At 35.3% G+C, this 15,244-nt stretch overlaps 1 protein-coding gene across 10 annotated transcripts in view; it reads right to left on the bottom strand.

Annotated features, from left to right (window-relative positions):
* The window catches only part of spega (striated muscle enriched protein kinase a), a 60,701-nt gene that overhangs the window by 20,070 nt on the left and 25,387 nt on the right, over positions 1-15,244 (bottom strand). For 7 of the 10 annotated variants that reach the window (NM_001007109.2, XM_073953234.1, XM_073953228.1 and 4 more), the window contains 7 exons: positions 13,903-14,043; positions 5,294-5,551; positions 5,016-5,174; positions 4,717-4,906; positions 4,401-4,630; positions 459-578; positions 275-379 (listed from right to left, as the gene is read on the bottom strand). In NM_001007109.2, the coding sequence (NP_001007110.2) occupies positions 275-379; positions 459-578; positions 4,401-4,630; positions 4,717-4,906; positions 5,016-5,174; positions 5,294-5,551; positions 13,903-14,043 (1,203 nt within the window). The remainder of the gene's footprint in view (positions 1-274; positions 380-458; positions 579-4,400; positions 4,631-4,716; positions 4,907-5,015; positions 5,175-5,293; positions 5,552-13,902; positions 14,044-15,244) is intronic. The other 3 variants (XM_073953232.1, XM_073953233.1, XM_073953236.1) reach the window with 3 other exon arrangements.

Below are 15,244 nucleotides of genomic sequence, written 5' to 3'. Positions count from 1 at the left end.
TCCATATTCAAAGATATTTCTGCTGCTGATCCCTGTGTGTGTAATAAGCAATTTGTACATGTGCTATTGACATAAATTAATCTATGTTTGTACATGCCTGATGCAGTGTTACCAATATCTTAATGCAATTAATCATGACTGAAAATACAAATAAAACAAAAAAGATTTGATGGTAAAATGGCAACTCTTCCCAAGATGTCAATTCCTGATAATCTAATAAAATATCAGGACATATAATGCACAGGCAGTTAAAAAAAGACAGAGAAAATATTACCTATGGATGGGTCCAGGTTTTTTGGCTTTTTCCAACTCAATAAGATCATTCTCCCAGTTACAGACTCAATAACTGGAGGACCATCAGGTGGCTCAGGAAGGCTAACTGTCAAGTAGGTATAATGTGAGTAAGGCACATGCATCGAATACACCACCCCCAAATATAATAGAAGGTTCCATCTTACCTGCAACATATAAATGAGCATAGCAGGCAGCCTTCCCCACCTTGTTGGAGATGACACATTTATACACACCACTGTGGTCATGGCAAACAGATTGAATGACCAGACTGTGAACATCCCTGTCTAAAAGAGATACTTGGTAGCATATGACTGACAACAATATGTATTTACAAGACAAAATATGAAGTACACAAATCTCATATTTAGAATCCCAAGAAATCCCAAGAAAGTGTGATTAAATTTCCTGTTTCTTTGAGAAATCCAGGTCTTTCAACATTAATCCACACAATCCACGCAAAGTTAGATGGGTGCAAATTTAAGCAGTGCATGCAATTATCTCACATGGATTACAGTAGAATTTTTAAGTTGGTTTATTTTATATTTGACATGATGACAGTAAATAATATTTTACTAGATATTTTTCAAGACACTTCTATACAGCTGAAAGTTACAGGCTTAACTAGGTTAATTAGGTTAACTAAGCAGGTTGGGGTAATTAGGGATGTTATCATAAAACGAGGGTTTGTTCTGTAGACTATCGAAACAATTTATAGCTTAAAGGGGCTAATAATTTTGACCTTAAAATAGTTTTTAAAAAATTTAAAACTGCTTTTATTCTAGCCGAAATAAAACAAATAAGACTTTCTCCAGAAGAAAATATATTATCAGAAATACTGTGAAAACTTCCTTGTTCTGTTAAACATATTTTGGACAATATTTAAAAAAGAACAATTATAGGGGGGTATCTAAAGGGGGAAGTATGCTATCTTATACTTCTCTGCCAAGCCATGCTGTACAGCAAGTCTGGCATAGCTTCTCACTGTTTGATACCTTTTGCCATACCCTGATGGAGACCCTGACATGCACTTTTTTAAAAATTGTAAGTAATCATACGCAGAATACAAGATCTGTTGCTGTGTCTCATTTTAGAGGCAGCAGACTTCAAAGTTGAGTCCTTTAAAGTTTTACGCTGACCAGACCTTTTACACATAAAACCTAATTTAAACTTCTGCATCACATATCTAGCAAGTAGTCAAAGTTGTTGTAAGCATTTTTCTTCTGTGTTTTGTCTGTGCTGCTCTTATAATTTCACAACACTGGAAGTTTTGTTTCTATGTACCCCTATGTTGGGTTTCTTCACCGGTACTTATGCTGGAATCGCATGTAAAACTACTCTAGAAGTAACTGAAACCCACAATAATTTAAAGAAGAAAGGCGGGAACTGGCAAGAGTTCAACAACTTTAATCATAAAGTAAACATGATACAAAAATATTTACAAGGATATTCTTCAAAAGGCTAGACGCCTGGTAAAACCTGTTAAATTCGGTTAAAACCCAACTAATATCAGCTTTTGTGCTTTGTGTCAACGTGACATGGAGTTTTTTTTAAAGATATTTGTGAGGTGTGCATCATGCTCCGCATCAGGGTATGGTAAAGATTATGCTGCACCAGACCTACCAAGTGCACAAGATGCAGAAGTATAAATTGGCTTTTAGTAATATATACACTGTAAAAAAATCTGTAAAAAATATTATGGTTTATTTCCGAAAGCTGGGGTGCCGGAAAAAAAACACAAAATTACGACCGTTAAATTACAGAAATTTACTTAAATTTAATTTTCTGGTAAACTTCTCTAATTTAACGACTGTTATTTTACTATTTTTTTCCGGCACCCCAGCTTCCGAAAATAAACTATAAAAGTATGGATTTTTTTTTACAGTGTAGGTATTCTGTAATTACAAAAATGTATGCTGTAAATTTGTTTATATAAACGTTTATTCTGTTTTTTAAATCCATTTGGCTGTGTGCATTATTCTAGTGATAACAGCACTGTTTCAGCCTCTTCACATGTGTATCATTCCAATACGTCAGGGGCCGTTGAGATTTGTGCTGAGATCATCCTTGGCAATTCGTCTTTTGACTGATTTACTCAGCAACTTTATATTGTTGTTTCTTAAATGGTATTTTTAGTAAATGGCATTTGGTCTAAATTGCAGTATTATGTAACGAAAGGGGATGGTCCATGTTATAATCAGCCCCAAAGAGTTGTTTCTAGAAGGGATACAGTTTTGGTTAACAAGAAATATTTACATTATTTATTAAATTACTCATTAAATTTGTTTTATTAATGTCTACACCTACACCTACCCTAAACCAGTTCCAAAAAATGTGTTATCATTGTTGTACAGTGTCACAAAAATCATGCTATATTGATGTGTTCATGTCCAAGTATCAAGAGCTGCATTTCTTTTCAACTTTATCATCCCAAAACATTTTTTTTTTGAAAAATGCAGATTTTTTCAAGTTTCTTGAGTTAAACAGTTGACTTTAACTGTTTTTTAATCCATTTAGCCGATTTCTTGTTGTGGCGGGGTCACTATTACAGTAGCTTAGCTTAGCATAATACATTGAATCGGATTTGGCCCTAGCATTTTGTTAAAAAAATAAGAACAGTTTGATAAGTTTTGATAATTGTCCTATGTAAAGCTTGAATCTTCTGTATTTACACTGTAATAATAAAATAATAAAAATGTAATAAATGATGGAAAATGAACATTGCCAGTATTGCTAGGCACTATACTCTCATTCTTACCCTAATAGTCAAGAAACTCTGCTGCTGTACAATGTCTGCACCAAGCAGAATGACATTATACAACTCTTGAGAATGGGCTAATTTCAGAGGGAGCTTTGAAACCATGGAAACATGAGAGAGACGCACTCGCACTCTATCAGATAACACAATAGATTTAATAATATTTGATGTGTTCAACCAACTAACAATCCTTTTTCAATCAGGAATTTACAGTTAATAATAGTCCTTATAAAAATATAAATATAAAAAAATATAATACATATAAAATACATAAACTAATGTTATGGATCTAACATATTAAAGATTAAACTGAATGCAAACTAAGTGGAGGTGTTATTTTATAAATAAACTTTAAATATAAAAAAGTAATGCAAATATGTAAAAAAAAAAAAACTATTACGTGCTATTGTATACTTGTAAACGTTAACACAGGTGCCTTAGTCAGAATCTTAACAACAGAATTACAAATATTTATACATTTAAAAAATAAATAATGTACAACATTATTTCAATACATTTTCAAAACAAGTCATTATGATATTAGGCTACCTTAGTGCTTGGATTTTATCATTTGCTCCATACCATTTGCAACGAGTTCAAGTGAGTGTTTTGAGTAGAAACAATAAGACTGGCACAGAAATATCAGGCTTTGATGACAGTCTGATTAATTTACCTGTGTTTTTTGACATTTTATAAGACATCTAATTCCTTTAGTAAGAAGTCTAATCTTGACAAAAACAGACATCAATGTCATATCATTCAGTGTCATAATATATTTCATGTCTTCATGGTTTCGAGGTATCCTCTGAAAGCAGATAATTCTCATGATCTGCAAAATATCACTAAGCCTGGAGCAGCCATGGTACAGCAGCAGAGTTGCTTGACTATTACAACAGAATGAAAATATAGCTCATAGTAATATTAGCCTATAAAATAGTAATTGTTCATTTTACTTTGGTTTTATAACACAATATAACTTTTTTGAACGAACTGCTAAAGGTCCTAAATCTGATTCAATTCATTATGCTAAGCTGAGCTTAAAGAGATCACCAAAACAAGAAATTGGGTGAATGGATTAAAAAATGGTTCAAGTCAACTGTTTAACTGGATGAGAATTATAAAATGAGCCTCAAACTAAGACTTATGGGTGTCCCTTTAAGGGAGAAAACATGGAAATTTCCAAAGATGACATCACAATGACTAGCAGTGCTAACTGTGTTATATTGTTAATTTTACTTAATGTGTGATTTGTGGACTGTAATTTAAAGTGTTAACGAGACCACACCTGTAGAGCAAAGATGGACTGCAAACACCCTTTAAAATGCTTCTAGCAATATTTTGGTGGACTTACATTGTGTCATCTTTCTGTCATTAGTGCTCTCTATTTTCTTGCCATTGTGGTACCAGGTGATTTTTGGGTAAGGCAGACCAGTCACCCTGCACTTCAAAACTGCTTCTTTCCCTTCTATCACCTCCAGGTCACTGAGAGGTTTTATGAAGTCTGGCATTGTCCTGCGTTCCACCTCTCCCTCAGGGACCTCAGGCTCCTCGGGGATTGATGGCATCTTCTCTAACCTTGACCTGAAGAGTACAAATTACAAAGAAATGAGTGAAAGACAAACAATGTTTAATGAATTTGACAATAATACAAGGGCTTGTCTTCTTACATGTGTGTAGAAATGGCCGGTCGTGGTTCTTGTACGTAGAGTTCAGCTGAGCTCGCTGCTTTTCCATGAACATTTTGAGCAATTGCTGTGTAAAGTCCCTCACTCTCCTTGTTAACATGAGTGATTAGCAGAGAGTGATGCCCATTCACATTAAGTATGTGAATATTATCACTTTCCACCAGAGGTTTTTCTATGACACAAAATAGGTATCTTAAAAAATTACTCTTGAACTTTATTGATTTTATTTATTGTCTTAAATAATAGATTTGATTTATTTATTGATTCAATAATTTTTTTACCACAGTGAGTCCAGGTGACTTCAGGAGGAGGACATCCACTGACTTTACAATCAAATTGTGCAGATCGGCCCTCAATCGCCTCTAGTACTTCTAGTTTTCGTGTAAAGAGTGGCTCCTTAGATGGAATCACCAGAAGATTAGCTGTGCAAATGAGCTCTTCTGTACCATACAAGCAGGAACAAGATGCACAGTAAATAATAATCAAACATATTAGAAATAAAAACTATTACTTGCAAACAATGCTATGCACAAATGATGCCCGCTGTGCTGACTCCTACCTTTTGCTGTGCTAAGTTTGCAAGTATAGCATCCACTGTCATTTTCGTGTGCTGATTTGAACAGAAGACGGCATCGGTGTCCATCAAACTGCATCTTGCAATCAAACAGTGCTGGCTGTATCAACTTCCCATTGGCTAACCAATCAACATCCACAGCTTGTGACCCAGCGATGAAACATTCAAGCAAGGCTGTCTCTCCTGCCTTGACCTTCACATCCTGCATTGGTCTGGTGATTATCAGCAATGACTCAGCAGGAGCTGCCAGGCAGACAATAACAGTTACAGGCCTGTATATCATGTAAAGTTCATGCTGTAGCTCAAAATAGAACTATTTAACATCAACATTCGTGTACAATGTCAAGAGCAAATGCAGTTGGGTTCAAATCCCAGTAGTTGACAGCTGAGATCAATTTTGGGATTGTTATGATATTGATAGTTTGCAGTAAGTAAATTAAACCTTTCAAATGTTTTACAACCCCTTAAAATAGATTATATTTTTTACAAGACATTAAACCATGTAAAAATATAGATTATTATTATTATTATTATTATTATTATTATTATTATTATTATTATTATTATTATTATTAGTCGTAGTAGTAATAGTAGTAGTATTATCATTATTATGTCTGGGTCTCTTTAGTCCAAGCTAAGCTTGGAATACTTTAAATCATGAATTCTCAGACTTGTGGGCTGCGAGCTTAAAATTAACTCTCAATAATCTACTATAATATACTATGATAACTATATAACATTACATTATCACATTATTAATTACATTATCATTCATTATTATTACAATTTTCACTACATTATTAACATGCTATATTAAAATGATCGAAGTAATGCATTTTCTCCTGTTCTCTGATTGATTACTTTAAACTCGGTGCAAAAACAGCCTCATGATTGCGTCTGCAACTAATACACATAATTCTATTCATTCACAAACTATGCATGAAGTGAAAGTCTCTCTTTATGTATTTTTATGTGAACTATTTAATATATCTGCATAATTGTCTAAATTAATGTCCTGTGAGTGTTTTATAACAGACGCGTGCCCATACAGGACAGTCTAGCGAGGCTCAATGGTGTTTCTGCCATAGAATGTAAATTGAAATTGCATTTGAGCTTCAGAAGCGCTCTGGCAGAGCTGTAAACTGTTCCTGCCAGAGATCTCCCAGTAATATCCAGCTGCAAACTCAACCGCCATCAGATCGATGTGTTTCATCAGATTTAGGGTGTTTTACTTACATTTGTCTGTATATAATCTCTATAAAATTGGGCCTGTAAATATATATATATATATATATATATATACACACACACACACACACACATATATATATATATATATGTGTGTATATATATTATATAAAATGCTGATAATAGAAAACAATAGAAGATACCGTTGAAGTCAGAATTATTACCCCCACTGTTTATTTCCCCCCTAATTTATGTTAAACGAAGACAATATTTATTTAACACATTTCTAAACATAATAGTTTGAGTAACTCATTTTTAATAACTGATTTATTTTATCTTTGCCATGATGAAAGTAAATTATATTTTTCTAGGTGGGCTAATAATTCTGACTTTAAATTACAAAAATACATCTTGTAAAATGATCTATGAATTTCTATGTGTCAAAAATATTTGCAAAAAAACATAACATATTTGGCCATTTCCCCATAAAATACAGTTTTGTTGCTGAAGTTATCCTAAAATAATTTTTTCTTTAGATTTTTTTTTCAAACTTATTTCATATACAAATTTAAGCTTAATTATTCAAGCGTAGTACTTAAACACAGTACTTAAAAGAGACGGGGTGATCAACTATATATATATATATATATATATATATGTAACAATGTTATTTTTTTTTGGACTTTTTTATTATTTAAAAACATTAATTAAGGCACCACAGTGGCTAAGTGATTAGCAGCACTGTCGCCAAAACAGCATGAAGGTCGCTGGTCCTTGCTGGGTAAGTTGGCATTTCTGTTTCCATGTTCTCCTCATGTTTGTGTGGGTTTCCTCTGGGTGCTTCGGTTTCCCTCACTGGTTGTGGCTGGTGTGGCATGAGTGTGTGAATGTGAGAGTGTACAGGTGTTGCAGCTGGAAGGGCTTTGATCAATTGACAAAAGCAGATGTGTTGGAGACATGTTGCAATGTGTTGTAATTGTGTTTTCTGGAGGGATATAAAGGCTTTAAACTTTCTGATAGGCAAAATACATGTTTTTGTTAAGTTAGAAGCTGTTTTAGGTTATGTTTAAGTGTTGGTAATGCCTTACATTGTCTCATAGAAGTTTAACATTTGTCCCACATTTTGTTTGTTTGGTGATGTTCATGCAAATGTAAGTACAGCCAAAAAAAAAAAAAAAGCATCTCTGTCATATTATGCTTCATTCACCACTATAATTATTATTAGATGGTTTATTGTGTTGTATGGTTATAATTTGGAGGAAAATGGCTTTGATTAGGCAGTCAGGTAGCATTTTGAAAGAAGGGATGATTCAATTGTCTGAGTCATTTTTGATGATCATTCATTCATTCATTCATTCATTCATTCATTCATTCATTCATTCATTCATTCATTCATTCATTCATTCATTCATTCATCCATTCAATTATTCATTCATTCATCCATTCATTCATTCATTCGTTCATTAATTAATTAATTCATTAATTCATTCATTCATTTTTCTTTGGCTTTGTCCCTTATTTATCAGGGGTCACCACAGCTATGTTAAGCTGTTTTGACACAATCTACATTGTAAATATGCTATAGATTTGGGAACAGACACTGCAGCTTTTGGGAAATGTAAAAAAGGTACTGAGTAAAATGTGCTCAAATGCTCAGTACAACAAGCATTTGTTTTCAGTACAAGTTTGAGTTTGAGGACAGACAAGCAAGTCAATTTTGATCTTTTGCAAAATGAAATATGTCTGAATGCCACTGATTTTGAAACAGCTACCACAAAAACATAATTAATAAGACTAAACATGTATCTGTTCCATACTGTTCCATACTGACATTATGCAACTGACATTATATAACACTGACTAAATAACAAAGGGAATAATACGAAAAAGGTTAAATAAAAAACTATGTCACACAAGACAGCAAATTAGGCTACAAGCACTTTAAGAACAAGGGGGACTATAAATGCACATTGGTGTCTTTGGTGGCCAAATAAGGAAACACTGACAATGCCAAAACCAGATACAGATAGAAAACACTAGCCAAAGATAGTATCTGGATGCATAGCTGCAGCGTTGCCTGCAGCTGAAGCTTGGTTCAGAACTGTGGTTCAGTGAACTAATTAATTTATTACTGTTAATTTTACACATTTTTAATACAGTAAACATTGGAGATATTGCTCTGTAACAGCAAGGTTGTGGTATTCATATTACTATATAATACTAAATAAACTTCATTAATACAGTAAACTAGGACAGTTAACAAAATTGTCTGTCTGGTTTATATAACAGTTTTGTGGTCAAAGGTTTTCAGTTTCATTCTATATACACATTTTTATCTTATTGTAGCGCTTGGAAATAAAATTTATAAATACCACATAATAGCCTAATAAGCTACCATTTACTATATTTAAAAATATGCATACATTATTCCTACATCCATGTAATAGAAAAAACTGAAAGTATGACGGAGCTCAATTTTTGTAATGAACAAATAAATAAATTAAATTAATTATTTTGTATAAACTAAATATTTTAGAAATTCTCATATAGAAAAGACATGTATTTTATTTCAACTGGCTTCTCATTTATTTGTTAAAAAACTTTTTTATTTTTATTTTGTATTTATTTATTTTTTTTTTTTACAGTTAGCCTTAAACAAACTGTCACTAAAAACTAAAAGTCAAATATAAAAGGATTGGCATATGGCTGCATATCTTTTGCTCTTAAAACAGATAATGTGCTTATTGCAGCTTTCGCCCAGGGCTCCAGAATCCTTTTTACTGTATATGATTGCACTGCTGCCACTATTTTCTCTGTAGGCTGCACCAACTTACAATTTTGTAAAAATTATTTGCATTGTATTTTGGGGATGTTTATGTGAAGGACCTTTATTTTGGTGTTGATGCCTGGGGAGGTGAAAGTATGAGTGTGACACTCCGGCTTAGTAAAGAAGTTACTGTTTTGTTTCGTTGTACTAATACTCTCTCAGCTCGGCTACCCTTACACATGTGGAACTTGCCGCCGTTCCAGAGCAAGCAGCTTCCCAAGCATCCCAGTGGATGTGACTTCACTGCTCCTCAGCTTCGCACTGACCCAGCGGTCATAATGCTAGCGGGCTTCACAGTTCAAACTCACAACACCAGTTTTCCAGTCTCTGGGATAGAAGATAGCTGCCGCCAGTTTACAAGCTCACAAAAACCACTGCTAGTTCACCACCTCACAAGACAATTTCCTGACCCAAGTCTCTTCCTGTCATGTTTTCTATTTGTGGGTCACCATTATCTGAGCTACAAGAACAGCCACCAGCGCTTGAGTTGCCAAATCTGCTACCGCTACCAGAGGAACTTATGCCATAGCTATTGATGCCACTGCCGGAGGTCTAAGAGTGGCCGTTGCTGCCACCAGAGCTACAGCCATACAATAAAAGTTCTGAAAAAAATTATTTAGAGCCACTCTGTGGGGGTAACACTAGGTAGCACTTTCTGTGTGCAATTTCCCCATGTTTGTGTGTGTGTGTCCACGCGTGTATGTGTCTGTGTGAGTGTTTCCCAGCACTGGAGATACATGAGTTAGAGGACTCACAAAACGCCAGTGTAATCGATGGTCTGTTCCACTGTAGCAACCTCTGATAAAGCAGGAACTAAGCTGAAGCAAAGTGGAGGAAAGATCTTCCCATAATTCCAGATTGAATTAGAATCTGAAGTTTGAATTTAAATTGAATTAGAAATGATACTTGATGATGACTCCAGCTAGATTGTAAGATGCACAGTTGGAATTGCGGGGAAGATGAGAAGCTCATGTCTTTGCCAGATTAAGCTGTAGGCGATGATCTTTTATCCATGCCAAGATGTTTTTCCAGTCACTGTGATATCTGTTCAGTTATAGCTGGATTGTCTGGTTGAAATAAAAATATAGTGCTGTGGCATTGGCAGAGCAGTGGTGAGTAAAAAAAATAAAACAGACTGTATGATGGTCACAGTGATGTTATATAAATGGAGAATAGGATGAGTTCAAGAACTTCTGTGGCCAGCAGCTGGTATGCTTTACATACCTCAAGAGATCTCTAAGATTTTGTTTTTGAGATAAAATTTATTCCACTAATATGGGTTTCCAATAACGCTCATTGAAAAGTTGGGCAGCACTTACAGAAATAGGGGAGAACAGTTGTTCAACCTCTCTAGAATTTGTACAAAATAGTCATTAAAGGGTTGATTCCCTGTCACTGTAGGCTGTCTATTATGCTGTTATAGTTTTTTAGGACGTTTGTGAGGTCAGTCATGTGTAAGAAAGGGAGGGAAAAGAAGGAAGAGTGAGTGAGATGTGGGGAAAGTGAGGAAGCAAAGAGAAGAGAGAAAACTGATTTGATGACCAGTGTAGGTTCTGCAGACTCTGATCAACACTTCTTGGAAACAAAACCAAACCACCAACATTTGTTTCAACTGGTTTCAGGAAAGCTCTTGAAAAATTCAGTTCACATGAAGAATCAGATTGTCACAAGACAGCAGTAGCAACATATGCACTGTATATGAAGATCAAAACAAAAGGAAGCAACAAAAAAGGAAAAGGAAAGAACTAATATGAAAAGGAAGGAACAAATATGTTAAAAGTCATTGATGCTGTGCAGCTGTTGGCAAGGCAGGGCTTAAGAGGGCATGATAATGTTGAGGGAATTCTTCGTCAGGTGCTGGAATACAAGGCAAAGGAACATGTGTCTCAGTAAGTGGTTGTCAGGTAAAGGACTACACTTCTGCTCTACACTTCTGCTCAAATTCATAAAGAGTTGCATAGTCAAGTGTAGTCAATGCCAGCAAGTGGAGCATTCCAGACGATGCCTTTCACTCTGTAAAGAGTAAAATCACTCTGACCTGGTAAAAGGAATTTACTTGTTTGTCTATGCTGTAAAGGGTCTTGAGTTACCACTGCAACATGATGGTAATGCTAGTGGATACAGAGGACGAATGGGTCTGCCTCAGCCATAATCCACCCAGATGTGACTGAACCAGCTACAGCCTCTCACAACTTTCCTGGCAGCAACACCGGTTCGTGTTGGGCCTGCAACAAACACTACAGCACTCCCAGGGGCAGTGGGGTGCATTGTGCCGACTGCCAGTGTCAGCTTCATCCTCAGAGTGCAGCTTGCTCTGCCAGCAGCCCCACCAAGCTCCTTGCCCTTCCTGCAATGCTCATCTTTCTTGCCCTACTGGCCCTAGCCTGGTCATTGACCTGCCAGCTCCCCATAGGCCTCCACCCTTGCCTGCCCCTGTCAAGCTCCCTACACTGCCTGTACGATCCTCCCTGGGAAACCCCTCCTGTTTCTCCATGGTTTGTCGTTGTTCCTTCCTGGACTGTTCCTCTATCTTCACCCTGGCTCACTGGACCCAGCCTGGATTGTTTCTCCCGTTCATGCCTGCTGTGTCCCTGTTCCTTCCTTGACTGTCCCACTGGCTGCACCCTGGCCCCCTACTTGTTCTAGGAATTTGTCAAATCTGTTCAAGGGTCCATTAAAAATATAAGGCCCCAATTGTCCCACAGGATGGACAATTCAGTTCAGTACTATTCATGCTTTGCTGAATTAGTATGAGTCTCTAAAGCTTGCTCTGAATAAAATGGCAGCTGGCAGCTCAGACACAGCTTACGGTGCAAATGGACTACTTGACTAATTCCAGCAAGGAAATGTAGTTCTTGATTTTTGCTTGCCTTGAAGAGTATTGAAGAATTTGAGAATCTAAACACAAGTAAAGTATATTGCGTTGATGGTATGTTTTCTTCAATTGCCTATGTGAGAATGCTGCTTCAAATAAATTAACAAATAAAAAAAAAAAAGAAATTTCAACACCAGAGCATCTGAAATGTGCAAAATCTTTGATCTATGACAAAATGGAGTTTTACAAAAAGATTGATGTTGTGGATATACAGTTCAGATAATTTTTTTAGCAGAAAAGGATGCTGATGCTAAGGAATCTGACACCCTGTTAAAATGGGTGATTAATGATGTGATACAAATTGGACAAATGATCACTTAACATGTATTGGCAATTTTCAGCTCAAGATATAATGTGCTGTCCAGCAGTGAATTAGCAAAGCAACCCTCAAGGGATGTGTCCAGGTGTTGTGTCCAGTGTTGTGTTTCAAATCAAATGTCAGCTTGTTGTCACTCCCATGCCCTCAACAGAAGCTGAAAGAAATTTCAATGTCCCCAGAAGGCTAAAAACATGGCTTTGTAGTGCCATGGCATAAACATGGCTGAATAGTGTTAATGTTTGCTGTGGGTCATATTTACAAGGAAAAACTTGATCTGCTAGAGAGAGAAAAAACATTGCTCAAAAATTTGTGGCCTGAAAGGAAATCCCTAATATTCAGTTTGGACTTTTGATTTTAAAAATGTTAAAAGCTCAAAAATGCATTGATTTACTATGATTTTATTTATATATTTTCATATATTATTTTTTTGATAAATTTGCTGCAGGTGCAATTTTCATACTAATTGAACTTTTTTATTATCCTTATTTCATTAAAACAATATATTTTTCCAAAGTGGTCCCAAAGCCACAAGTACTAGAGTATTTTTTTTACTTTTATTATTTTTCACAAAATAGGTTCCTATAAGTTATTTTTGCATGTTCCATAAATTACCACTAGGGTGTTGTTAAATGTCAACTGTTTTTCAGAATCGGAAAAGCTTTATTCAGAATAAGAAAAGCATTATTACTAAGTACTGTATGTTTTGCTCACATAAGGAACAAAAACAATCCTTGTTGTTAACATGTTACCATGGCATGTTCCCCAAATGCCATTGTGGTGTTTTAAAATGCCACTTGTTACTCCATATACAATTTATTATATGAATAAAAATGTATATTATTTAGAAGAATACACCCTTTAAAAGTATGTTGCTTTTGTATAAGGATGTGCCATAGAGCAGTGCCCGCCTTGAATCTATTTATATTAGTCATTATGAAACCCTTCTCTAATGACACAAATAAACAAGCATGACAGTCATCTGTTGTCTAGTGATGGTCATGCTCATGTACAATCTTTGCTTATGCTGCACAAATTTGATCATGTCTACATTATGGCTTAACCTACAGGTTGAGTATTTCCATTGGAATTGCACTTTATTTCATTTACTTATTTTTGTATGAACTCTTCTGGATTTGTTTTATATCACGGAGCCACTGAAATTGCATATGTAGTCCGCATTGTTATATTATTAATTCTATAAAATCATAATCCATGCATCTGGCTTATAAGTTGACAGAATTCTCCACCACAGCTTTTCACCCATATTTGGTGGGTGGTAATTTTGAACAGTGCAATGATATTTGTTAATTTGTTGTGGTGACTTGTCCACTGTTACTTGTTATTATCTGTTAATTATGGCATATCTTAGGTCTTAGATATCTTACCTCTGGCAACAGTGTTTTCCTTGATGATGCACTGAAGCAACTCTGATCCAGCAGTGCCCAAAGCATCTTTACGAGGGAGTTCAGACATTGGAGCCTCTGCTATGCTTTTTTCCACAGATGTGTGGCAATCATCTAATGCGTCTTGGGAGAACCATAACAGTTGTTGCATAAAGACCAATTGACAATACAAACATTAAAGCTTTACAATGTTTAATCAGGAGCCTTTTTTTTTCAAATACTATATCTTTATGGCCCTTTCCACTGAGTGGTTCAGTACAGTACGATTCGGTACACTTTTATGGTTGTTTCCACTGTCAAAAAGTACCAAAAACCAAACTGTCCTGTATTAATTTTTGGGTACCCTTTTTAAAAGGTACCTACTGTAGCACAACAAAAAGGTACCAAAATGCAGAGCCAGACATGCAGCTGAACGCTATTGGTTTACAGAGCTTGTCACTAGCACGTGCACAAGCCAAGAGAATGAACCAAAAGAAGCACCATTTTTAAAATCACTGCCCAAACATTACACCGCAATACTATAAATGTGCCTATAATAACAAGCCATGGTCGAAGCAAGTTAGAAGAAGCTAGTTATTCCTTCAGCAACCTAAAACATGAACAAACTGCCATGTTTAACTACTATCATCGCATTTTGGACAATTATGAACTCGGAATGACAGATTTTTTTTTCTAACAATATGTTAACGTTACATATGTGCTGGTAAAGATAAAAAATACAGACTGCACTGAATGTATGTTTTGTGTGGATTTTTAAACCAAATAAGGCTTAAATGTATGTTGTGAGTAGTTTTTTTATGTGTTTATATGTGTTGCATTTATTTGTAAATTACACCCAAATTACAGTAGGCTATTTTGCATTGATCATTGATCTGCAGTTATAATCAAGTTGTGTTCATAGAAGGGTTAGTAATATATTTATGTGTATAAAGCATCTGTTTTGTGAAAAGTGCTTCTCATATGATATGTAAACAACCTGTACAGCTTCACTTTGATATATCCTGGAGCAACAATGATGTCATCTGCAACTTTCTATCGTACACCACGCCTACCAAAAGGGTACCATTGGTACCCTTTGGCAGTGGAGACACAAGCCTGTAAAAGGAGACCCATACTAAACCATACCGTTCTGTACTGTATGACTCAGTGCATCAGTGATCTAAATGCTGTACACCATGACAGAAATAGGAATGAATGCAATGAAATATATCACAAAGACATGTGTGATGTTGGTATCTTAAAACACTTTTCTTTTTTTAATTGATCAACAAATACATTGAACAAGTCTTTAAATTAGTTTTGCTGATTTAAAGAAATGAAGGGT

This window comes from Danio rerio, chromosome 6 (genome assembly GCF_049306965.1).
Source record: "Danio rerio strain Tuebingen ecotype United States chromosome 6, GRCz12tu, whole genome shotgun sequence".
NCBI classification, from domain to species: domain Eukaryota; kingdom Metazoa; phylum Chordata; class Actinopteri; order Cypriniformes; family Danionidae; genus Danio; species Danio rerio.
This window is presented reverse-complemented; position numbering and strand designations above follow the sequence as displayed.